General features: G+C 40.1%; 6 protein-coding genes across 13 annotated transcripts; 3 read left to right on the forward strand and 3 right to left on the reverse strand.

Moving 5' to 3' along the window:
- The first annotated feature begins 1,144 nt into the window (after window positions 1-1,144).
- LOC129599488 (protein disulfide isomerase Creld1-like) lies at window positions 1,145-3,981 on the forward strand. Of its 3 annotated transcripts, none has more exons than XM_055497737.1 (8): window positions 1,145-1,578; window positions 1,947-2,029; window positions 2,145-2,205; window positions 2,345-2,444; window positions 2,533-2,627; window positions 2,802-2,928; window positions 3,011-3,190; window positions 3,474-3,862. In XM_055497737.1, exons 1-8 carry the CDS (start codon window positions 1,396-1,398, stop codon window positions 3,674-3,676), a joined length of 1,032 nt encoding a protein of 343 aa, XP_055353712.1. In that variant the 5' UTR covers window positions 1,145-1,395; the 3' UTR covers window positions 3,677-3,862. The 3 variants fall into 3 exon arrangements, with proteins under 3 accessions (XP_055353712.1, XP_055353711.1, XP_055353713.1); XM_055497736.1 differs by having other exon boundaries at window positions 1,146-1,578; window positions 2,336-2,444; XM_055497738.1 differs by having other exon boundaries at window positions 1,147-1,578; window positions 2,336-2,444; window positions 3,720-3,981.
- LOC129599489 (uncharacterized) lies at window positions 3,685-5,165 on the reverse strand. The gene is made up of 2 exons (XM_055497739.1): window positions 4,711-5,165; window positions 3,685-4,460 (listed from the first exon to the last, which is right to left on the reverse strand). The coding sequence occupies exon 2, from the start codon at window positions 4,458-4,460 to the stop codon at window positions 3,906-3,908; it is 555 nt and encodes a 184-aa protein (XP_055353714.1). The 5' UTR covers window positions 4,711-5,165; the 3' UTR covers window positions 3,685-3,905.
- A 94-nt stretch (window positions 5,166-5,259) lies between these two features.
- Window positions 5,260-9,613, forward strand: LOC129599487 (endoplasmin-like). Of its 2 annotated transcripts, none has more exons than XM_055497733.1 (13): window positions 5,260-5,334; window positions 5,414-5,554; window positions 5,678-5,801; window positions 6,164-6,422; window positions 6,540-6,683; window positions 6,743-7,120; window positions 7,183-7,289; window positions 7,400-7,589; window positions 7,656-7,733; window positions 7,860-8,020; window positions 8,083-8,497; window positions 8,588-8,724; window positions 8,998-9,613. In XM_055497733.1, exons 2-13 carry the CDS (start codon window positions 5,503-5,505, stop codon window positions 9,350-9,352), a joined length of 2,400 nt encoding a protein of 799 aa, XP_055353708.1. In that variant the 5' UTR covers window positions 5,260-5,334; window positions 5,414-5,502; the 3' UTR covers window positions 9,353-9,613. The 2 variants fall into 2 exon arrangements, with proteins under 2 accessions (XP_055353708.1, XP_055353709.1); XM_055497734.1 differs by having other exon boundaries at window positions 5,320-5,338.
- Window positions 9,614-9,915: 302 nt separating this feature from the next.
- On the reverse strand, window positions 9,916-12,524 carry LOC129599539 (cyclin-T2-like). The gene is made up of 4 exons (XM_055497814.1): window positions 12,114-12,524; window positions 11,027-11,672; window positions 10,546-10,875; window positions 9,916-10,424 (listed from the first exon to the last, which is right to left on the reverse strand). Exons 1-4 carry the CDS (start codon window positions 12,365-12,367, stop codon window positions 10,230-10,232), a joined length of 1,425 nt encoding a protein of 474 aa, XP_055353789.1. The 5' UTR covers window positions 12,368-12,524; the 3' UTR covers window positions 9,916-10,229.
- Window positions 12,525-12,744: 220 nt separating this feature from the next.
- LOC129599538 (SEC14-like protein 1) lies at window positions 12,745-20,254 on the forward strand. 5 transcript variants are annotated; one of them, XM_055497809.1, is made up of 16 exons: window positions 12,745-12,935; window positions 13,867-14,362; window positions 14,814-14,963; window positions 15,074-15,205; window positions 15,886-16,201; window positions 16,754-16,872; window positions 16,978-17,167; window positions 17,638-17,685; window positions 17,753-17,793; window positions 17,857-17,927; window positions 18,025-18,147; window positions 18,228-18,411; window positions 18,600-18,743; window positions 18,822-19,046; window positions 19,601-19,773; window positions 19,840-20,254. In XM_055497809.1, exons 2-16 carry the CDS (start codon window positions 14,300-14,302, stop codon window positions 19,886-19,888), a joined length of 2,028 nt encoding a protein of 675 aa, XP_055353784.1. In that variant the 5' UTR covers window positions 12,745-12,935; window positions 13,867-14,299; the 3' UTR covers window positions 19,889-20,254. The 5 variants fall into 5 exon arrangements, with proteins under 5 accessions (XP_055353784.1, XP_055353783.1, XP_055353787.1 ...); XM_055497808.1 differs by having other exon boundaries at window positions 13,889-14,362; XM_055497812.1 differs by having other exon boundaries at window positions 13,967-14,362.
- Window positions 20,255-20,441: 187 nt separating this feature from the next.
- LOC129599540 (protein RD3-like) lies at window positions 20,442-23,577 on the reverse strand. Its single transcript, XM_055497815.1, has 5 exons — window positions 23,474-23,577; window positions 23,063-23,384; window positions 22,487-22,719; window positions 21,517-21,639; window positions 20,442-21,114 (listed from the first exon to the last, which is right to left on the reverse strand). Exons 3-5 carry the CDS (start codon window positions 22,691-22,693, stop codon window positions 20,836-20,838), a joined length of 609 nt encoding a protein of 202 aa, XP_055353790.1. The 5' UTR covers window positions 22,694-22,719; window positions 23,063-23,384; window positions 23,474-23,577; the 3' UTR covers window positions 20,442-20,835.
- Between the last annotated feature and the right edge of the window lie 1,498 nt (window positions 23,578-25,075).

Genomic DNA, 25,075 nt, shown 5'->3' on the forward strand with positions numbered 1-25,075 from the left:
AAACAGCCCATGCTAAGCTAATGGCCACCATGGTAACAAGCTTTTGAGTGACCACTGGACTGTGGGGATTGGGCTTTACAGAAAACTGATGATGCAGGAACACTCTCGACACTGAGAGGATTCTGTAGCACTTTAGAGCGTGCAGATGGGATGTGTGGAACGGGAGAAATTTGGTTACAACGGCAAAGTGTCGAGGACCCTGGTTACGTAGTTAGTATTCATATAACAAGCCCAGCACGGATGAATATTGGCCGATGACTATTAAAAAATAAGTAATTCCAACGATGTGTTGCTTTGCGGTCGCTTACATACGTATGGGTTTAGTAATATTATGACAGTATGTTTAGTAATATTATTATGATACACTTTACATAAGTTAATCGAAACACGGACTGTCTACTTGTACTGTGTACATACAGTACATAACTTGCAGTGATGACTAACGTGATGATGAATACCGTGTCAAGTAATATGAATTTTTTACTTTGTATTATACTCGTACTTATTGTTAAGCAGGAGCAACAGATATTAATTTTCTACTGTTCTGGGTCAAGTTCTGTTAGAACAGTGTGCATTTCTTATCGCGTCCATGGTAACAAGCTAATGATTGACCACTGGACCTAGACAAATGATTTTGGCAAAAAGTCAACAATCTTGGATCTACCGCTACACCTAGAGAATTCTGATGTACTTTAAAGCAACAAAATTGGTGAAGTAAAACCCGAGATCCTTTGCCTCAAAGGAGAGGGGCCGAAGTCCTGGCACAGATAATCAGTATTCATATAATTAATTTTGTTATCCAGATTAAGTATGTGCGTACAGCCGTAAACCCGGCAAAAGCCAGTTAAGCATTACTCGTGGTATCCTAATTTTTTTCTATAGAAGACTACCATACTTTCAATCCTAGCCAGCGCTGGATAGCGGATCTGGGTACTTGTCTATCGCGATGAAATTTCCCAGGCTCCAGCATAAAGTTGTCCAGCAAATTATTAATTAATTGTAAATACTTACCATTAACACTACCGAAACGAAGTTTTGCAGTTGATTCGTAAAATGTGGGCTGTCGCAATTGGTCCCTCCTTGCACGATGGGCTCAGCTTCACTTCGAAACCACGATAAATTTCGACTGTGGGAAGTGGAACTGCGTTAGGTTGTGTAACTTTTGCGTTTACTATAATTTTCTCAGTTAGTTTTAAATCGTTTGACAATACTACAATAGGAATCGTTTGGCAGTTTGTGGTTTTACTCGTTAAAACTGAAAAAAAGTTGTCAATTTCCGTTTTCGCAAAGCTGATAATTGCTGTTTCTGAAAACTGAAAATTATATTGGTTTGTTGCACTTCCCGTTCAGAGAAGGGAATCGGGGTTTGCAATAGGAGATTTGACATCCGTACGAATGCAACATCACCGAAAATTCTCGCTTTTTCTGCGAAGGTCTTTTCCAAAATTTTCTGTTTTTGACGTCTGGAATTATCTTATTGCTTTAAACTTGCTGTTATTTGTCATTCCCAAATCTCTTGCTGGAGCCCCAGACCGACAGTGCCAAGCATGCAAAGATTTCATCGAAACCTTTCGTAAGGTTTGTAACCCGTTTATTTAACGAATACGGTACTCGTATAATTTGTAGGATATGTGATCATGTCTCATAATATAATAATCATTTTGTGTTATCAGTTCTGACTTTTTATGGTATGGGGGTATTGTTTTGAAAAGTTTGCTTGATTACTCGTGTTTTTAAAAGTTATTTGGATAATTTTGAGTTGTTGAAGACGCAGTAACAAGCATCGTAGGTATATAGGTAGCCGAAAAAACCAGTATTGTGCAATGTGCAGTAGATGATACGTTTTGACGAGTAGATAAAAATGATCGGGATATTTAGTCAAGTTCTTACAATTAGGCACGGTTGCTTGCGATATGTAATTTTGTTTGATTTATAATTTGTACCAGGGTTACGAAAATACTGCAAATTTAAATTTTGGTGGTGGGAACACGGACTGGGAGGAAACTCGCCTGGGAAGTTACTCCACAAGGTAATCGATAATATGAATTGGGCTAACAATCCTAACATATCATTACTTATTTCGGTGTCCTTATTGATTCTTGTGCATCCGATTTGTGTGGAAGTTTGTGATTTTTGGCTTGCAGTGAGACGCGGCTAGTCGAAATACTGGAGCACGCATGTACAGAAGGAAATAACAAAGACTGGGTGGGTTTCTACAGTACAGTACAGAAGTTCGTAGCATTTGTAACTTTTCTCATTATTGATGCACTACTCGTACCGGCTTATTCTCGTAATTAAAGCAGTAATCAGGCAATGTTTTTCTTGCTACTGTCAGTGCCATCAGTTCGTGGAAAATCATGAAGAGCAAATCGAAAAATGGTATTTTCATCTGCAAAATCATGAACCGGATTTTGAAAAATGGCTATGCATTGTCACAGCAAAAGGTATTGTGTCTGCTTTGAAATTAAGAATATACAAGGTGAGTTTTCATCGAAAGGTTGGACTACATCTATTGTCTCTGCATAAGTATAGTGTGTTGTCCGTCGAACACGTTCGGAAGTGAATGCGTGCCTTGTCCAGGAATGGTAAAAGATTCCAGTCCGTGTTTCGGCCGTGGATATTGTGAGGTAAGGCTGCTGTATAATACTGGCGGAAATCGTTTTTCTAGGCCCTGACCTTGAAAGTGCCGATGAGTACCACTGGGTTGAATGAAAAATTAAGAAAACTGTAATGTGCGTAGTAACTTTTCATAGACACTGGAAGTGTTTTATCTGTACCATACTTCGTTTTTTATACTTTAGGGTAATGGAACAAGAAAAGGAAGTGGAAAGTGCCGGTGCTTCAAAGGCTACCAAGGCGATGTGTGTGATACTTGCGGTTTTGGCTTTTTCCAAGTGTCTAAGTCTGATTCGTCAGTGGAATGTAAAGGTAATCTAAATGTTTCATCGCCGATGCTATTATGTGTTATTCGAGAAAAACCTGAGCTCGAATTGTTGTATGTTTGTCCTAGATGTTGACGAATGTGAGCTTGATCCGAAGACTTGCGTCGATAACGAATACTGCTTCAACACCGAAGGGGCATATATGTGTACGAAATGCCACCCGGCGTGTAATGGTTGCACGGGATCCGGAGCAGCGAAATGCCGCACTTGCGCGGAAGGTCATGTGCGGATAAACGGAACATGCACAGGTCAGTACTCACTGGTCAGTATTGGCACCGTTTAGAATCCTTACCATTCTGGTACGTCCCCTTGGTTGGTTTTGTACAGCGCATGCTAGCCTTTGTTGTATGCTCTGTAACTTGTGTCCGTTCCCTGTACTGTTGTGGACTTGTGGCGTTTTGTTCTGCTTTGCTTCCAGTTGCTCCCCTATTAACACTCAACGCGTTATTACGATTACAGTACGGTGCTACCGTGCACTAACAGTTGTGTCTCTTGCTTTGGTGGTAATGATGCTCTTTTTCCTGGTTGCAGCTGTTTCTCAGGGAATTTTTACGCGTTTCCTCCGGCTATTTGACAAATTTGACAAGACACTGGTTTTCTGTGGTGGTGGTGTAATAACCAGTTACTTTTTCATAAAAAATGGCGAATATTCTAAGCTGGGACTTGTGGGTGTGATGATGGCTGTCATTTTGTCTGCGTGGCACTATGGTGATCTGTTAATAACGGACACATAAGGCGGATGTTTTTATAAACTTTTATTACTTCCTTAAATTTTAGACGAGTTAGAAGTGGCGAAACAGCACTCAACGGAGCAAGCCAGTTGGCCGTTCGACATGCGACCCAAACGTACAGCGGAAGACGACAATTCCCCGGTGCAACATAATTCACCTGAATCTGCTGGTTCGGAATCTAATGTTAACACAGGCTCGCGCTCAGAACTGTGATCGTAATTTTTGAGAATTTTTATCTCTTTACACCACGTGATTTGAGACCGTGAGGCTTGAGATCTCGCGAAGAAATAAACTGTATGCCGCGCTTGTACCGGCCTATTTGACCATCCAGTTTATTAGGCTCTCCGCGTTTGGTAGGTTTAAATTTCCGCTTGTTCCTGTTGGTTTTCGGCTTGGCTTTCTGTATGGCGGCCTGAATCGTATGCTGTTCATCCAAAATCTTCTGATGTTCTTCCTTATCAAGTTTCTGCTGCTCCAGGAACAATTTGAAATTTTTCTGCGCTTGTTTCGGGGGTTTAGCACCCAGTGCTATGGCTAGTTTCCTGCGGGCATCGCTTTTATCTTTGCCTTTCGATTCGGAGATGTTGTACCGTAACATGTCATGATAGTCTGCCCGTTTCAAAGGCTTCGCAACTAATTTCTTCTTGTCAGCTTCGTCCCCGTTCTTCCTTGGCCTTTTTGCAGATTTAATTTTCTGTAAATTCTGCAAGGCAGCCTTTGAGGGATCTTTAAAGAAGATGGTCTCCGGAGCCGCAACCACAGATGAACGACCTGGATTCCGAGCCATCTAAAATACATTTCAGAATAATTTAAAAACAATCATTCACAAAACCGACTTCCATTTGCTGCCATAATTCTTTTAATTTAGCGCCTACAACATCACTTTTAAAACGTAAAAAACGGAGCTACACCAAATGTTTTCGACAACTGAGACTTGAGAGTCAAGACTTAAGCTGTAAGCTGCTTGCAGCAAGCTAAAGAGTAAGACTGTAAGACAAAAACATTCTGCCAGGCAGCCAGAACTGTGATGAACATACCGTTTGGACGGCGCTTCTGAGAATTGTGACAATTTTCACAAAGCCGAACTTTACTCTAACTCAAAACTGAAGAGTTTGTGATCCAAAGAGCGCGAGAGTTCAGAGAGATCCAAAGTTCCAAGCAATCTTTGCAGCACACATGGATTACGTGTAAATGAGAAAACGTAGTCACTAGTGAAAATAACGATGAACCAGCGTAATTAGAAAGTGTAAATTTTCTGAATATACACTGGATGAACTATGAAGTACAAATGAAAACGGATGAATAAATCAAAATTGTTCACGGACGTCGAGTTCTCTCTCTAATTGTGGTTTCGCAAAATCCCAGTCCTTTTCAGCTTCCGTTTATCCTCGAGGAACTTCAATCATTTTTAACGCCATAAGAGCGGGTAGTAGGGTACCACGAGACACGAGCAAAGAAATTTTTGCAGAAAAATTAAAAAATTTAAAAAAAGCGAAACAATCGTACAACAGTACCGGAAGTAGGCGGCCCTAAGCGGGAAAGCCAATCACAGTAAACCACATCGGCTCGTTGGAAACCGGTAAGGAATAAAATCAATGCCTTCCAGAATTTTCGCAAATCCGTTTTGGTTTGGTGGCGATCAGAATAAAACGTTTTGCCACGTAAGTAAGTTTTTGCATTTCATAAAGGAGATTCGGTAATAACTGAGTAATTCTTCAGAAAGTGTGGGTTTTCTTACAGTCTTCTACCTGCGGTAGCTTTATCTGCACCGCAGTCGAGGCAAAACTTTATTCTGATGCCCGTAGAGTTTGTGCACACCTGAACTGACCATGAATCGATATTTGCTCTTTGTGGGTTTAGCAGTTTTATTCCTTCTTACTGGTAAGTTGAAAATAGCGTAGAATGACACATTTTAAAGCAATTTCTGCAACGTTTATGTTACTACTTGCATCACCGGTGGTCCTCCGTGTCATGTTAATTGCGGTATCCAACTTCTTGTTGCAGGCCCGTTAAGATCCCATGGCAAAGAGGATGACATAGATGATGAGGAAGGTGCAAATCCCAAAGTTCAGTCGAACGTGGGAAAAGGCAAGCAAGGCTCTCGGACCGACGATGAAGTTGTTGCAAGGTACATGAAATGTTTGCGATCACTTCAAAGTTGGTTAGCAAAAGTTATTTTTGGTATTCGGTAGAGGTTTTACAACCAGCAAGTTGTGACTTTCTTATTTTACCGAATATTTTATTTATTTATTTTAATTTTATATTATTAGATAAAATAGAGCAGAATGTGAGTATACAGATGACACGCTATAAATTCAGCGGGCGTACAGTAATTTTCTGTTTGCCTTGTTTGTGGCGTGGATTAGGAACATCTTCACAGCATACGAATTTGGTAAATTGATGTTTTTTTCGGCAGTTTTTATAAAATTTTATGTGCGACTACACATTTGTACATCGTGCCGTGATTAATATTGATTCATTGTTTTTTAGAGAAGAAGAAGCAATTAAAATCGATGGACTAAATGTTGCTCAAATGAAAGAAATGCGGGATCGGGCCGAAAAACATGTCTTCCAGGCCGAAGTGGACCGAATGATGAAACTTATTATCAATTCTTTGTACAAGAATAAAGAGATATTCTTAAGAGAATTGATTTCCAATGCCTCGGACGCTCTCGATAAGATTCGTATAATTTCGCTGACGGACAAGAGCGCATTGGATGCCACGCCCGAATTGTCAGTGCGCGTGAAGGTATGGTAGTATTGTTTTATCTGTCATCGTTTTCCGGATTCTTCTGATATATTTATGTACACCAAGTGTGCTTTACGAATCGTGTCCGATGTTATCACGTTCGTTTCTGTTTTTTAGGCGGATAAGGAAAATCATGTCTTACACATTACCGATACCGGTGTAGGAATGACTAAGGACGAGCTTATTAAAAACTTGGGAACCATCGCGCGATCAGGAACAAACGAATTCTTCCAAAAATTGTCACAGAGTTCTGCTACGGAGGTGGGCATTCTCGATTTCTGTCTAATTTTTGGGGTGGTTTTAATTACCATTTGAATTAGGCTGGCGAACTCATTGGACAATTTGGGGTGGGCTTCTATTCCGCATTCCTTGTGGCGGATCGAGTGGTTGTCACGTCGAAGAGTAACAGCGATAAGCAGTACATTTGGGAATCCGACGCAGCCAGTTTCAGTATTGCGGAAGATCCTCGCGGTGATTCTCTTAAACGTGGAACGACCGTCAGCCTGCACTTAAAGGAAGAAGCATACGATTTCCTGGAAGAGAACACTATTAAGGAACTAGTCAAGAAGTATAGCCAGTTTATTAATTTCCCCATCCATCTGTGGGGCAGCAAGACTGAAACCGTAGAAGAACCGGCAGAAGACGATGAATCTTCAACCACGGAGGCCCCAAAGACGGAGGAGGACGAAGAAGCAAAGGTTTGGTTAACTTCTTACCTTGATTTGGGAACGTTCGCATAGCACAATATTAATTTTCTTAGGTTGAAGAGGCACCAAAAGACGACGATAAAAAGAAGACAAAAAAAGTTGAGAAGACTATCTGGGATTGGATCCTCATGAATGAGCTTAAACCTATCTGGACAAGGAAGTATGACAATTCCGTTTCCGTATTATAATAATTTTTACGTTGCCGTATACCTTCGGATTTTCAGTCATGTTTAGTGTTTGGTAAATATTGATTACCGATTTTATTTGCAGACCGGCAGATGTCAGCGATAAAGAGTATTTTGAATTCTACAAATCGTTTACTAAGGATTACGAAGAGCCAATGGCAAAAATCCACTTCACCGCTGAAGGCGAGGTTTCCTTCAAGTCTATTTTATATATTCCGAAAAAGGCGCCCACTGATGCATTCCAGAAGTACGGTACCAAGACTGAAAATATTAAGGTACTGTATTCGATGAATTTGTTTGTACATTTATGGCCGTTTCTAAATTTATGTATTGGTTTGCAGTTGTACGTTCGTCGCGTATTCATTACCGATGATCTCCAAGATATCATTCCCAAATACCTGAATTTCATTCGTGGCGTTGTAAGTGGCGTTGTTTTTATGACTACCAAGAATGATAAGTTGTAGCTTGCAGTTGAGTACTTATCCTGTCATAAGTTGCCTCAAGAGAGTTGTTGCTTTAGCATTTAATGGTTTTAATAATTGTAGGTTGATTCGGATGACCTTCCACTGAACGTTTCACGTGAAACTCTACAACAGAACAAATTGATTAAACTGATCAGGAAGAAGATTGTTAGGAAAGTTCTAGATATGATTAAGAAGCTCGAAAAGGAGGATGCGGAAAAATTCTGGACCGAATACAGCACAAAGTACAGTTCCTGCATTTTGTTTTGTTTGTTAAGATGCATCTGTACCTTTTCTTTGTTTTCAGTCTTAAATTAGGTGTGATCGAAGATTCTGCTAACCGCAGCCGCTTGGCAAAATTGCTCAAATTCCAGTCTTCAAACGGTTCGGAACTTGTTCAGCTGCCGGAATATGTTACTCGTATGAAACCCAAACAAGAACACATTTATTACATGGCTGCTGCTTCTCGCGTTGAAGCAGAAAAATCCCCTTTTGTTGAAAGATTGCTGCAGCGAGGTTATGAGGTCTTATATCTGACTGACCCGGTGGATGAATACTGCATGCAGTCTCTACCTGAATTTGAAGGAAAGAAATTCCAGAACGCTGCGAAAGAGGGTTTGAATTTGGGCGATTCGGATAAAGCCGAGAAACGCGTTGAAGAGTTAACGAAACAGTTTGAGCCACTTACAAACTGGCTGCAAGATAAGGTCTTGAAGGAAAAGGTAAAGTAAATGGCGTGTCTGTAGGCAGTGGCCACTGCCAGATAAGTGCTTTTAACAGTTATTTTTTGCAACGGTTAGTTATTTTTTTAGATTGACAAAGCTACCATCTCGCAACGGTTGACCCAGTCGCCATGCGCGCTGGTGGCCAAGTCATACGGATGGACAGGAAATATGGAAAGAATTATGCGCGCTCAGGCTTATGCTAAATCTAAGGATCCTATGCAAGAGTAAGTTGACCTTAACAAAGACATGTCGATTTTATAGCTTTTTTGCTTAACTCAGCCAAGTGCAGTCTTGCAGTACTCGTTCAGGATGTTCAGAGAAAGTAGCCATTTTTGGCATGATTTGTCTTTTGCAGTCGCTTGCTAAACTCTTAATAGGATTTCATCGAAATTTTTGTCCTGTTCTTAAAGCTCTTTTGCACTCGCAGGCTCGACCTGTGCGTGTTTTGCATCTTTTGTTTAACCTAATTCAGCTAATCAAGGTTAATAATTGTGCAGATTTTATGCCACTCAAAAACGCACAATGGAGATCAATCCAGGTCATCCCATTATTAAAGATATGCTGCGGCGAGTCGAGGAAAACGAAGATGACGATATTGCCAAAGACCTCGCAGTAGTCTTATATGAAACTTCGGCAATCCGATCGGGTTTCCAAGTGCCTGATACTGCTGGATACTTTGACCGCGTAGAAAAGATGCTGAGACTGGGTTTGAATATTTCTCCTGAAGAGAAAATAGAAGAGTTCGAAGAATTTTCCTCTGACAGCACTGACGCTGATAGTCCGGCGAAGGATGCTGATGAGGACAAAGAAGTCGAAGAAGATGCAGAGTCGCCAGTTAAAGATGAGCTCTGATCGAGTTTTTTATTGTTGTGAATCGGACTCCGTATCCGTTTCGTGATGCACCCTTGGTTTTGTGAAAGCCATTCTCATTTCTCTTTCCGTTGTTTTTTTATTTATCACGCATTGTATATCGTCAGATTCGTGCATATAGATTGTTGCTGATACAGGTGTTGTTTTCTCTAAAATTTTAATGTAGATAAGGTGACTTGCCAGTGAAATAAGTACATGCAATAATTATGGTGCCTCAAAACAAAAACTTCATTCATAGCAACATTATCATTGTCTCAGCAGAACAAATCAGCAGCAGCCACTTCAATTGTTTCCAGTTATATCTACTCAGTTCTACTGGATACGTACTGTCAGGAGTCAGGACTTACTGTATACAGTAGGTCCTGGTACTGTACAAGTACATTATGGACAAGAAGCAGTACTACATTAGTACTGTAGTGCTCAGATTCGCCACCGATCTGTGTGCCCATATTTCTTCGTTTTTCGTCACTCGAAATTTTGCACTGGTTCTTATGCGGAGGTCTGATGCATGAGCAACATCGCATTCCGAAAGGCATGAACGTACGTAGACACAAAAGGTCATTTTGATCTTCGTTAACCACACTATCTAGACTACAAGTAGTAAAAATAAACAAGAACACTGCGAAAGAAAACATGGGTTTTTGACTTTTCGTCCCGTAACAACAACAGCCCAGCAATGTGTCAGAAAGCAATAAGTACCACAAAAGACAGCAAATGAAACCCAACGCTATACGAAACGTCAAAGTCGCAGTAAAATACCTATTTTTATTTTGAAATTGTCCAAAGTATCACCAAAAAATAATCAGATTCGAGGCGCACACACAACGCCGTCCAAAGTTCGAATGTACAAGAGTAATATCTACATGTTCGCTTTTCTTCTTTTCAGCGAGGCATTTTCCGGGAGATCTCCCGTGTAATATCCAGGAGCAAGTCCATTTGAGCCACCACTACCGGGGATCGGGCGCGGAAGCACAATGTCACCATCACGAGTCCGCTTGCCGTCCAAAGGCGGCTTTGTTGGGGGATTAGTTGGCCCACTTGGCCTCCGGTGATCCTGAAATACCCGTAGAATAAATTTCCGTTCATAAGTTCTCTGAGTCCACTAACTACGGAAGCAGGGTTTTCCACGTTCAAGTTTTCAACAACTACTCAGCAAAACTACTACACAGCCATACATTCGGCATTCGAGGGGCTCCCGGGGGAGGAGGGGGAGCAGGTGATCTAGCGTCCATCTTCATCGGTGGCGGTGGGGGCGGAATTTGCGGTGGCTGCCCTGGTGGAGGCGCTGGAATCGGTGGCCGAGAGGCACTAGGAGGACGTGGTTGTCCTGGCACTGACGGCACACCATGCGATGGACCCTGCAATTTCGCTGCTGTCCCTTGACTAGCACCGGCCATTTGGCCCACAGTCGGCTGACCGGCAACCACCGGGTCATGACCAGCCGGGACTGGCGGCTGAGGCCCTCCTGACGGGACACTCGCACTGGTGGAGCCAGTGGTCTCATGCTACAGCATGAAAGAGACAGCATAAGGACACACCGTTCAGAAAACGGTTGACCAAACACTTTTAAGAGACCCAGAACGAGAGCATCACTATACCGACTCTCTCAGTTCTTATATACCAGTCTCTTAAACATTGTGCCCTACAGCAGCTTGCCTTAGTCTGAGGCATGACACCGTTCCCGCGGGCTTTCATCCCCATTGGAGTATTGCCCTGTCCCAGGACCTGATTCCAAATTTTCTGGCGCACACGCTCAGAGTACCTGTCAACCGAATCTAGGAAGTCCTTGGCCACTCTGCCGATTTGGTCTTCGGTGATCAATGGATCCATATAGCTGTACCAAGCTTGGCCTTCCGTAGATAAGGGAATCTTCACGTTAGACCAGCGGGACGCCACGTCGATGCACATACATGCCACTTCAACGGGCTTGTACTGAATGCACACCTTCGTGCAGTGCAGTGCGACACTGGCAAGTGCGTATGCTGCGTGAGACACTTCCTTTTCGCAGCGAATCAATTGGCAACAACGAATCACATGGGTATGAGGATGCTCGACACGTAGATCGAAGGCGAGAGTCTGCAATAGGACATTCTCGTGTGTCACTACGTTCTGCATTTCCTCCGAATATTTCTCGGAGTCAGTTGGCAACACAACTGGATCTCCTGGATTCAGTATTCGATACGTCTGCTTCACAACATGCTCCAATCGACGTGGCTGTTCTTCGACTTTCGCAGCCAGAAAGACAAAAACAGGCGCCATGGTGTATGGGCGAAATCTCGTAAAAGAATGATACTGATAAAATCTGAAAACATGCAAGTATTGAGTTAACACACATACGAAAGCCTGATGCTCTGCTAGGCAAGATCTTCATAGTTTTTAGTTTTACTACCATACCAAGATTTTCACAATAATCGCAAGTTCGCGGGGTTTTTTTCAAAAAGAAAGAAATTTCCCTGGATAAATTTTACGAATACACATCAGCACGATATATACTCATACCTTCCCTAGCCCAACTGAGGACTTGCTAATGCTTCAAATAAACAGCAATCAGTATTTAAAGGACCTAGAGACTCACGAAAGGTTCTGGAAGATTAAAAATAAACGTTTTTGTAATAATGATCATCTATGTTCGACATATTTACGTAAGTAATTAGTAATAGTAATACTGTACTGTAATAACGATAAGTTCTGCCAACTGTCTGCGTCTACGTGGATGACGAAGGCATCCATAACCGTCACTTACCGATGCATATACAGAATAGCCGTGTTGATGGCTATCTGAAGGAGCTGCAGCTTTTGTCCGATATTCTGGCAAAGTTCTGCACACTGATAACGAGACCAGAGTTCCTTATCAGGATGAATTCCACCATCAAGAATGCTTGGAATCTGATTGATCTCCTGCGGAGTGAAGTACCACCGTTCTTTTCGCCCGCGAGACGGCACTACGGCATCTCCAGATGGTGCAACGCTTTGCTGTTGTTCAGCAGTCCTGTCCATGGCAGAATATTAGAAATACCACCTTGAATACTGAGAAAATAATCAGCAATAATGACGATGTAGGACTTCACTGAAAACCGGATAGGTCCTCGTCTAGTTGAGGTGTTACGGAATGACTACGCATTCCAGCGATCCAAGATGACTGACTGCTTCGTGCGGATTCGAGCGTGGCATAAGGTAAGGTTACTGCCGTGTGTGGGCGATTACTCTGGGGGTTTAGTGCATTTAGCCGTACGTTGTTCCTGCGCTTAGCGTACGAATATGCCGTAGGGTATGCGTTCGCCGTAGCATGCGTACGTACTGCGTACGTATTTAATACTGTACAGTGTACATAGTGCACCTCGCATATACGCACTTCCGCCACCCCACCCTCCTCTTAGCTTCTTATTTGATTTATTCACCGAAGTCGCAACCTGGATCCAGTCAGTCCTGTCGGTGATTGCTATAGCTTTCTTTGCGATATTTTTTTGTTCTGTCTCACAAACTTGGATAGTGTTGTTTCTCGATACTTAAGTTTTGGATATTTCTGTGGATTTAATTATGAAATAAACTGGTGGAAAACGAGGAGGTAAGGGTTGCGCAAGTATTGTGTAAATGTGTAAGTAATCCATAATTTTTATTAATTTCGCGCTTCCATACATTCGCGGTGATTCACCACATAGACGGTGTTGTTACATGTGATTATATTTTAATTTTTAGTATATTTTAATTTAGATGTGAATACATTTTTATTTCACCACATAGACGGCGTTGTTACATAAATCTGCTACTTTGTAGTTTTAACAATTGTAAATTTATTTTGGCCAATGATAACATTACGTGATGCGTTGCGCAGCTGTTAATTACTTACTTTCATACAGACAGTATCAGCTGTTAACTGCGACAGCGGTTAATTACTTTCATATCAATTATCAATTACTCGTATTGTACAAGATTAGGTCGACTCGCTACATATTTTTTATTTCTATTGCGCAGAGTGCGCTTTAATTATTGAATTTTAGTTGCGGTGAATTAGAACGGTTCTATCGAGTGTTTTTGCCTGTAGATTTTGCGCTTTTTCATTTTCCGTAGTTTTATAATTGGTGATAATCAATTCTTTTTCTACTCGTACTGCGAATTGCGAGTGAGGAACATTCAATACCAAGAAACGAGGAAGAATCAGGGTGAATGACTAAGTATAAAATTAGACGAATTTTAAATTTTTATGAAACTTTTAACTGCCTCTGTGACTGCTTATTCTACGGCAGCTGGTAATAAAATTAAATCTTTAACTGGAGACTAACAGTAATACTACTTACAATAAGTAAATTTTTCACACTCACCATCAGACTCAATCGTTAGTCACCTCGCAACTTTCTTCTCCGTTAACCGGTTAGCGAGTTTATGACAATCTGGTTTTTTTACGTACCCCAGGCGTACGAGGAACGGTCTGTAAGTATTAATAATAAGTTTTAAGGTAACAAGAATAAGTATTCTGTAGCTACCTCTTGTAATTACAGGTACTTATTGCTGTCCTTGCAGAATATGTTACGCTTGCTGCATTTTGTGCGGAGTAGACAAATTGGAAAGACATGTGCATTCCACCGCTGTGATTTCTAGGCTATTTTAAATACTGCGCCTTTTGCAGTAACTCCTTGCTGTTTGATTGTTTTGCGAAAATGGATGTGTGAACATGGAAATAATAATATTATTGACAATTTGACGCTAATTATCCGGTGGATTATTACTGCCATATTTCATCGACATACCAGTTATTCCCGTTGGACCAAACCACTTGAATCCGAATAATCCGTCCATTTTGTAGCGTTTAGTCTGTTTTATTAATTTATTATTGTGGACCATGTTCGGTGATTCGTTGGCGTCAGTTAAGCCTTACAATTGTTGATTCTGCTGCTGCGCGTTAAAGACTCTGCTGCTGCGCGTTAAACGAAAATGGTGCAGACGTATACTTCTCCAATCCGTGTGTACAAGTTCCCTTTTGAACTTGTGATGGCTGTAAGTTTATTTGTGCGCTGTTAAAATGTAGAAAAGTGAAATATCATGTATTTTGTTAGACTTAAACAATGAGATAATTTTTATTTTGAAACTTTCTCTGGAAATCGTAACGTATCTGCTGAAGGTTTGTATAATTATATTTCACTGTTATTGGGACTTCTACAATATAGTATTGATTATTGTTTTTATGTGAGTATCGAAATGATAAAATCATCATAAGCCATCATAATTACAAAGTAATAAAGGTATAATTTTTTTGAGAAGCAGTCTGAAGCATGGGATGTATTGGGAGCAGCGAAATTTAGGAGACACGGTGCATCGATGCGTTTTAGGAAATAATCTCACTGCGATATGTATTTTCTTGTGTCGCTTTTCTACAGTTTTGTGTTGTTTACTGTTTTTCCTTTAGGACTTGGATTTCTGTATGTTTTTCCCATACCTTCTTTTGCAGGCTTATGAGAAGCGCTTTCCGACTTGTAAAATGATTCCGGTCTTTGTCGGAAGTGAAATTACATCGGAAGTGAACAGTCCAGACGGAGCGACCAGTGTAATAGAGAGGCGATGCAAGCTGAATGTTGATGCGCCCTACCTGCTCCGCAAGGTTGGTGATACAGTGAAGAGCACCCGGATGTGGATTGTTTGTTAAGCGTGCAGTAGTGTTGGGATGGTTTCATGGTTTGCTTATTCAAAATAAATTTATTTACTCGGTAGATTGCCGGTGTGGATTTTGTTTATTTTATTCAACGAAATTCCAAGGATCGCCGCCGTCGCACCTTGCTAATTGAAGCATGGAACGAAAGCTTTTCCTCGAGGCTGACAATCAAAGAAACCTGCAAATATTCGGTAAACATCAATCAGTTTGTACATTGGTCCAGATATTTTTTGGACAAAAACTAACAAAAATGTTGAGACGTTAGTAACGGTTAGTTTTAGTTTTGGTTGACGTTGGGGTTAAACTGGTGAAATATTGCTTATGTTAAAGTTTTTATACACTTCCATCGGTAATCCATTTTTTATTATTGTGCTGGTTTATTTTTGGTGTATCTTTCATTGTTTAATGTTTACCTTGCAATTCAAAATTTTTGCGCACGTTAGTACTCGTAGATACAGTATTCGAAAAATGCAGCATCTTTTTCGTTTTGGGTTAATTTACGTCTCGTAGGATTGCAGTTGTTAGTGAAATCGTTTTGTATTCCGAAGGCTGGCTTCGGTGTGAGAAGCATCCGATGCGTAATGTCCAGCCCATAGGAAATTGATTCGTGACGGTTAAATGGGTTGTCATTTCATGTATGAAAGAAAAACTTTTGGCGTGAGTAGTATTTCTGTGCAAACATAATTGTCATGGTTCGACATAGCGTTAATAGCTGTTGACCATTATATGAAAGCCACGAGAAAAGACTGACGATCTTTACTGATCGATTTTTCTCGTTCCCGTTTATTTGTCTAATCAGCGGCGGCAGGAGAAACAGTAACGTCGGCATTTTTTTAGAAACGTATTAAAATGTATTGTGGTTTTCCCGCAGGTGCATCCCGACAACGAAGACTGGACATGTTTCGAGCAAGATGCCAGTCTGGAGATCAAATCATTTTTTGGATTCGAAAGCGCCGTAGAAAAGCTGGCTATTAAGCAATATATGGCCAATATAAAAAAGGGCAAAGAAGTTATCGATTATTACATTCAGGAACTGTTGGATGAAGGCGTCACGCACGTACCACGTTTCTCAATAGAGGAAGACGTCGGGAACACCGGAGATGCCGATGATGAGATCACTATTGTTAACAGTCAGATAACCGCCCCGGTGAACCCTCCTGCATCTTTTGATGGGAAACTTCATCGCGGTAATGAAGTCTATAGACACTTTTCTATGAAAATGTTGAACTGTACAGATAGGTTGTCATAAAACATTTCCCGAGTTCGGAAATAATTACTGATGATCGGAAATAATTTCCGAGTTTTCGGAAATAATTTTGTTCGCGACTATATTTCTTATCGTTATCCCATCGTCGTTATCCCACATGTCGTTATCCCATTTCTTATCGTTTTGTTTCCTCCGAAGATTTTAGAAAATTTAAAAAATGTTGATTGCAGCAAACTATTGATCTTGACAAAGTTGTGGCGAAATCACTTGGAATTCTTAACTGTATTGAAATATGATCTTAAATAGTCCACACAAACCAACTGCCGTGTGGGCCAGGGCGTCTCCTTAAGTTTGCGAATTGATTTTAAATAATCGTTTTTCGGACTGCAAGTATCGAATTTGCATGAGGCTATTTTTAGACAGCTTGTGGTAGTCTCGTTATTATAGTCAGCGCGCCGTGCCCGGCGCGGAAATGTTAAATTGATATGACTTTATTAGACAGGGCGTGACTCTTTCGGTTTTCATGTTATAGATAGTTTGTATAAACTGGAAGCTGATTATATCCATCGCTGCTTGGGAGATTTGGATCCGGTAGAGGAAAGCCGTCTGGTGGAACTTAAACAGTGGTTGCAAGAGCACCATAAAGAAAAGGTTAAGTTGCGGATGTGTCGCTAACGTTGACATACACACCCAACACTTCTCTTTCGATACATGTTTAGTTAATAATGCAGCCCTGTTTCTCCCTTCTACTCACAGATCCCATCCGATGCCCATCTATTGCGATTTTTACGGGCGCGTGGATTTATTGTAGAGAAGGGACGTGAAATGCTTTGCCGCTCCCTTATTTGGAGAAAACAGCATCAGATCGATCGTCTCTTGAGTACATGGAAGGCCCCCGAGGTCCTTAAGCAATACTTTCCGGGTGGATGGCACGGTTATGATGACGGTGTGTGGGCATCCTGTGTTGTATGTAGCACTTTAATATAATTGATTAGCCTTGAGTGCTTTATACATTGAATTACCATGCATTGTATACGAAGCTCTCTGTTTTTCTGTAAAGTTTTCATCTTTATATTAATATTTCGCACTTCTCAGACATTAGGTTGAAAATTATTTTTAATGTTGAGTATTTTCGGTTATCTTTCCCATTGTAAGGCTGTTGTAAGCATCAGTTACTAAGTATGTGCATTGAAAACCTACATAAGTTGCATTACAGTAATTCTACACCGGTCACACAAGGTGTTTTCTTCTATGAGTTCTACGTATCATTGTTATCATTATCTGTAATCAATATATTTCACTTTGACAACAGTTTTTATTTAATTTTTAAATTTTTTTTTATTTTATTTTTTTTATGTAAGTTTATGCAGTTTTTTTCCTTTTTTCGCTGCTTGACTAACAGGTACACTGTTGCAGCTGGACGTCCGGTATTCGTGCTTCGTCTGGGTAATCTCGATGTAAAAGGTCAGTGACAAGTCTCAGATTTCGGCTTACCGGTCAAAATGGCGGCTAATTTAGTATTAATTAACAGGTCTTTTACGCTCGGTTGGTGTTGATGGATTATTAAAATTGGTAAGAATAACCTTCCTTCCGGGGAATTTACTGGAGGTGAACGTATTTATAATTGATTATTAGGCTATAACGGTCTGCGAAGAGGGTTTGGCCCGCTGTGAAGAAGCCACGAAATTACACCAGCATCCTGTCAGGTAAATTACTTCTTACCCGTGTACATCCTGTCTGTGGTGTATTTTAGTATCAGTTGACGTCAGTTGTCTCATTGGCATGTTTGTTTGCATCTTGCAGCTCCTGGGCGTGTATCTTTGATCTGGATGGTTTGAGCATGCGTCATCTATGGCGACCGGGATTGAAAGTCCTTTACCGAATTATTGAGGTGGTGGAGGCGAATTATCCGGAGACTATGGGAAGGTATGCGTAGTGGCAGATTGTTTACGCATATGTGTCTTTCTGCCCGATTTCCGGGAATCGTCAAGCGTTTTTTGTTAAAGGGTGTTTCTTGTGCGTGCACCACGTCTTTTTCCCATACTGTGGACCATTGTCAGTCCTTTTATCGACGAGAACACGCGAAAGAAATTTATCATTTATGGCGGAAACGACCACGAAATAGAGGGCGGACTGAAGGATTATTTGGACAAAAAGTACATACCGAAGTTTCTGGGTGGAGATGCTGACGTGAGTCTAGTGTTCGTTCAATAAACGTCCAGCTGGGTTATTGTTCGGGCCGCGCTCTTCATACTAATGATTTTTGTGAGGCATTCCTTACTGCATTAATTTCAAATTCATCTTGGATTTAACGGGGAGTGATATTGGAAGCGCTGCGTTACGATATGAATTTAAATAGTGTTTATCCAAAATTATAGTGCGATGTTCCCGAGGGAGGTTTGGTTCCAAAAAGTCATTATCTACCGGAAGACGCTGATTTGGAGTCAGGCATTGACTCCATATCTATTTCATCGGAATCATTGTACCAGTCTGTTAGTTTAGTGAAAGACAGTTATCATGAGGTGCGGTTTTTTCTCCTTCTCATATTTCACAGCAGCTTTGGGTGTAACTCGCTCTATCTTGATTTTAATTATCTACAGGTTCCTGTGGTCATTCAGGAATCCGGTTCCGTTATAACGTGGGATTTCGACGTTTGCAAAGGTGATTGCACCTTTACCATTCTTTACACACCCGACCCACTTCCTCCGATGGCAGTTCCGCCTCCCAGCCCCGCAGCTCATCCATCACTAATGGACTCGCATCCAGGATTGCAGTTAACACGTGTTGTGCCAGTGATTAACTGTACAGATGGAAGTTCAGAGCAGGTACTGCGAAGATTAAAAGGCTTTTACCAGTATTGTCTGAATTTGCGTATTGAATGAAAATTAATATAAGACGCCATCACGCCGTAACTGTTAAGCTTGCGTTTGGACTTCGCAGTTCACCAGTTCATAATTATTCAGTCTGTAGTAGTACTGTGCACGTTTTTTTCGGCACGTTTTAGTCCTTTGTTTAACTTATTTTAGTTTTGTAACGCAACTGTTTTCCCCTTCGTAATAACAAACAGAAACGAAGACAGATTAACTAGAAATTAAGACAGTTTTTCATTAAGTTAAATTAAATTAAATTGATGTTAAAATTCTTTTTTATTGCATTCCTCGAACTAATGTTTGTTGCAATTTGGTCTTTTTACCTTTTGGTGAATATAGCGCGTTTGGGGTACGTAGATTTGAAAAAAAAGCCCTGACTGCAGCATTTCCTGGTGCTCTGAAGTCTGCAACTTTAGTATTGTATTGAAAACTGAAAACTGTTGCTTGCGTTACTGTTATTTTCTGACGTTGCAAAATATACGATTATTTCAGTGATCTTTGATCCACAGGGTACTTATGCCGCTGAGAAACCTGGAACGTATATTCTCCAGTGGAAAAGTATTGAGCCTGCCAGCACTTCCGCCCAGGCACATTCTCAGTTCACCTTTGATTTTGGTTTAACGAGTAGCTACAAATGCAAGGTCCTGTACCATTATGATACAATTAGTCAGGATGAATTTAGGTAAGACAAATTTGCGTCCTTGTTTACATTGAAATGCTTGTATATTAATGATTTTGTCGTTTTCAGAGGTTCTTTGAGTAGTGTTCAGTCATTCTCATCGCTCAGTATGGCTTGAAATTGGACTAAGGGTTGTTACTCAGTGCCTGTTCGGGGTTGTTGATGTCTTTAAGTTATTCTTTCATGCTTTAGAATTGGTGTTTTTTGGGATACTCGTTCGCTAGTTGAAGTTTTTGGTCTACGAAAATGTTGATGATTGGGTGATATTAGAGTGTGTATTGTTTGTACTCTTGATTATGCCTGTCGTTGCAGGTGTTGATTTTATTTCTGGTTTTATGAGTTTAAGTAGAGATCTAACTTTCTTCGCTTAGGTCATTAGAATGAATATTTTGGGGCTAGTCTGTTAACTGCGTTGTTATTTAGACCTGGTTTGTCCTGTTGAAGCAGATTGACTAAGACGGGAAATGAATCACTCGTTTGGTTGCGATTCGCCTTCTTTGGGCATGTTGCCATTTTTTTCTAAACTCGTATCTGCTTTAATTTGTTTAACTTATTATTTGATCAGCTTGTTTTCTGCTTCATCTTCAACTGCTCCAAGAAAAGTGCTTTTAAAAACTGGCAAGTGCATAGGATTAGAGTATATTTTAAGATAAATCCAAGTAAAAATCCTGCTATATTTCTTCCTGTTTTACTCACAACTCAGTCACATCTTTACGTTCAGCAGTGCATTAACAGCCCAAAATTAAAGATTGTACTTGATTTAATTTGCTACCATGCAGTCAGTGTTGCAGAGTTGATGGTCAAAAGTTACACAACGTGCGAAAAGTAAAAAGCGTAAATAAATTTGGATTATTTTCAGTACCACTGCAAAGTGCAAACCGAAGAACATGACGTTACCAAACGTAGAAATAATGTACAGAATTTGAAATTTAAGCAAGAGAAATAATATAAGCAGTTCGCTGGAAAATCTGATTTTGAGTATTGTAATAATTCCTTAAACAAAGCAAAATATTATAGAGTGCGATCGAACACTGACAAATCTCGCTTTATAGGCGACGCAGTACGTTATACCGGCAACGTCCTAACATCGAGCGTACTGAATTTAATAGGCATGCGCATTTGCATTTCTTGTGAATTGCGACGGCTACGCATATCTATCATGCTCTGGGCAAACGGCATCACTTTGTTGGAACGTTTGACTTTTTCCAAATGACTTCCCATGGCTGATTCTCCATCCATCGCTGGACGTGACTGAATCGTTTGAGTTAGACAGGCGCGAAAAAGCACAGGGATTTCTTGCACCATGGGCTCTCGGGAAAGGTATTCGCGGAACTGCATAATAACCTAAAAATTAAATAAAAGGTCATGATCCACGATTCTGCATTTTCTTTGCGTTATTTCTTGCATATCAAACTAGCTAAAAAATTATAACAATGTACTTTTAGTAATTAATACACTGTTCCAAGTTGTTTGATACATTATAAATATATATACATTATATATACATTATATAGTATATAATTATCGGTGACAAACGTTTTCATGATGTCTTTATCAATGCACTTTTGCGTACGTAATATATATGCTCCTCGAGGATCGTAACGCCCTAATTATTTATTTTCGTTTACTACTCATAACGCGTTAGAGCTATTACAAACATAAATAATTTGCATAGCGCTGTTCAATTCTGAAATAAAACTGGAGGGTTCAACTAGTAAAAACTGCAGAAATTACATTTCGCTGTACCTTGTTGCATTCCGTGGGAAGTATCTGCCAGCATAAACTTTCGATTTCCATTCTCTCTCCTTGTGAGATTTCGAAGGAATACTTACTGACACGGGTTGGATCTATGAGCCATGAGTAATCCACCTGTCGATAACCAATATTTACTTTTGAAAAGTAGTCGATTTGTTCTGTGCGATCCTGTGTTGTGGCTTTGCTTAGTCGGTTGAACAACGCTATATATTTTGTAATACCTATGAAGGCCGGTAGCACACTGTGTTATTCACAAGGTAAAAATCAATACCAGGAACAGAACCGGAAGTCATACTAAATACGCAGCGCTAGCGCTCCCAAACGTGGCGCGCTGTGTCGGCTGCGATATATATAATGTACAATGTGTCCTTAATGTGTACCAGAATACGATACTCTTTTTGTAAAGAATTCTACAACACTATTTTAAACAAAATCAACGGAAATATTATTATTACCAGCGACGAAATTAACCCTGACGTATCTGTAGCGCATGCAAGAGCGTATAATCAATGATCTCGAGACAACTAAATAGTGCACGTGGTGCACATTATCGTGCCGCTTGTTGAAAACTTGTTGAAATGTATGTGCTCTAAAAAAACGAGAATAAAATTTATTTCACAGTTTGACAAAGTTTATTGGACACTACTTTTCGTTTAATTTACTGACAAACTGCAAATATGTATGGTAGTAGAGTACAGCAGTATTTTGCGTCGGGTTTAAAGCAGAAGCGTCCGCAATGAAAGTTGAACTGGAAACGCTTTCTTACACAAAATATGTATAGTTCCCATAATGTGAGATATCAGAATTAAAAAAATAAAGTAGAGATTAAAAGTCAGCCGGCGATGCATAGCAGCAAATACTGAAAAGTAATGATTTGATAAATTTTTCTCTATGTGCATACAAGATCAAGAACATTTGCACTTTCATAATATCACTTTAAAAAACTGGAAATCAAACCCACCTTTTGTGTTCGCTTTCGCTCTTCTTGTTCTCGTTGATAGTTTCGTTCTTCGGTTTCTTTGATGGCACAGTCCAGTTCATGCAGCAGGGATTCCGAAACCAACTGGCTTTCACTTTTTTCTGGAAGTTTTTTGTTACTGACCGCCTCGCCTTTGAACCACTCAATCCACGCTCTCAGTGACCAGTCATTCGATCCCATTTTCACCATATATGCAATTTGTTCTCAGTCAGCAGCTATAATTAAAGCATGCTTTACTTTTGCGTAAAAAATCCGATCTGTGCAGAGACGTCGTATAGAATACGTATTCTGAATTTTAAACTGCAACATCGCATTACGGTCGCTGACATTTCCAATAAACATCGCACATACACGCACTCTGGACGCTGTCGTCGGTTCGTAATTAACTGCCAAGTGTCAACTGCTCGCAGATAAGATTACAGATTCGCGATCCAGTGACGAAAAATTAATGACAATACTTTTATAAAACCGACAATTAGAATATTACTTTTCAGTTTAGCTCGTTTTCCAAATTTGTTGAAAATAGGTTATCGAAGAAGTTCTGTTGTATTTACTTACAACTTTTGCTGATGACGGATTTATGGAGCCGGTTGACTTTCACACAGTTTACAACCTCACGAGTAAGTGAGGACGAAAACTAATACAAAGATAGAAAGACAATAGGGTCACTTAGAACAGAGCAAATTAGCGTTTTAACTTCTAGATATCACGACTTAACGTTTAGAAAAAAGGACATCTTTCCTTATAGCGGAGCTCATATCGATATTTCAGGAAGCTGTGCAACTAGTAAGTACTGGTTTTTAGCATTAGGTAACGCTCATGGATTCGGGCACATACGGAAGTGCAGCATAAAACGGAACCGATCGATATCCTTTACATTCTGGAAATGTGCAACAGAAATCGATGCAGTAATTCGCTTTACCTGAGAGGAGAAATACGTGATCATGAAAACTGCTGGCAGCTGATTACCTAATCGACCTTGAATGGAGAAATTTCTGGATGCACCAATCAACCGGCTCCAGCATGGGTGCTCGTAGATCTTTTATGCAGCCAAATCGGCACTTAATCCAAACAGTTCGTCCGATCTGCGGTTTTCAAATGTTCAACAAACGTTGCGCAACACAATCCCACCATCTACTCTTCCGCCTATCTTTGTACTACTTTGTAATTAACGATAAGACCCTCCCAATGTATTTGTATATGCCGACCTTATAAAAATTTACGCTTTCTGCATGCTGTGGTTTGACGTGTAAAAAACATGTTTCACTAATTATTTAACAATAATAATTCTGTACTGTCGGCAGTTGACGAATACTGTTCTAGTGTAAATGATTTAATACAATAATACCCACTATTTATATTAAATAATAAGTGTAATCGTATGCAGTATGAATGACGAGGTTTGCTAACGAGCAACAGAAACTGAAAGTGCGCGGTCTTATTAATAAAATACTTCGTTGTGGCAGTAGATTCTCCCCTGTAATACTCATACGGAAATACTTCAGAATAGTATTAAAGTTAATTATTAATGTACGATTTGCTTCGGTTTTACGGTACCAACACGAGAGCAAAAAAATATAATGATATATATATATATATATATAAAATAAAATACAATAATAGGTATGGAATAATACTGCTCTGAAGTTATTATGCACAGTTAATACTATAGCTAAAATGTAGATCAAACGGTAAGATGACCTTTACAGCACTAGTTACCTTGGCTAGAATCACTGCTAGAATCAAGATCTCCAGCCCTCCTGGATCAGACCTGGCTAAATTTAGTAATTACAGTATCCATGGAATAATTATGGAGATGTTACAAGAAATGCTTACAAACTTGGATGGATCATTCCGCTTGTACTCAAAGGTTCAAAATATTTAAGCGGCCAGAATACTACTCTAATGCTGGTTTGGAGTTACTTAATTTTGCGGCTCGTTCGTAGTCTGTAGCTCATGTTTAATGGTTATCACTTACTAGTTACACAGGGAAGGCACATGGAAGGCGTTCGAGCTCGTTACAATTAAGTACCGAATTAGCATAACAATGTTATAATTCGGCATCCACATTAAATTACTTAACGTTATGATTATTTTTAGGTTCTTAACCATTTGTAACTTATCGTCATTTAATGGTACTCTAGGTATTGTGGCAGTCTTTCACTCAACGCAAGGAGCACATGCACTGCAAAATTACTCCACTTAATTATGCAGGGCTTCGGTTAATTATGATGATAATTATTATTTTTGTAAAATCGTTTTGTGTTGTTATAATGTTATTCTGCCGCCTTCAACACAGTACGTGGCTCACTGGCTACTGCGTGCTACGGTGTTTATGCAGTGCTTGTAGAAGCACGTGTTTATGCAGCGCTCCATTGCGTCCTAAATGTATGTATCAATGTATGTGCCAGCAAATCATCCCAGAATCCAGATCCACCCAGTGGTACCCACGTCTGCAGTTTTACAGAACTGTTACGTTAGCCATGCCAATAAACGGCATCAGTTACAAGTTATATTTTCCGGATCCGGCACTAAGTATTAGTAGTACGTACATAAACTACATACATGTGC

The sequence above is a fragment of the Paramacrobiotus metropolitanus genome, unplaced genomic scaffold (assembly GCF_019649055.1).
Source record: "Paramacrobiotus metropolitanus isolate TYO unplaced genomic scaffold, Prichtersi_v1.0 Parri_scaffold0000147, whole genome shotgun sequence".
Classification (NCBI taxonomy): Eukaryota; Metazoa; Tardigrada; class Eutardigrada; order Parachela; family Macrobiotidae; genus Paramacrobiotus; species Paramacrobiotus metropolitanus.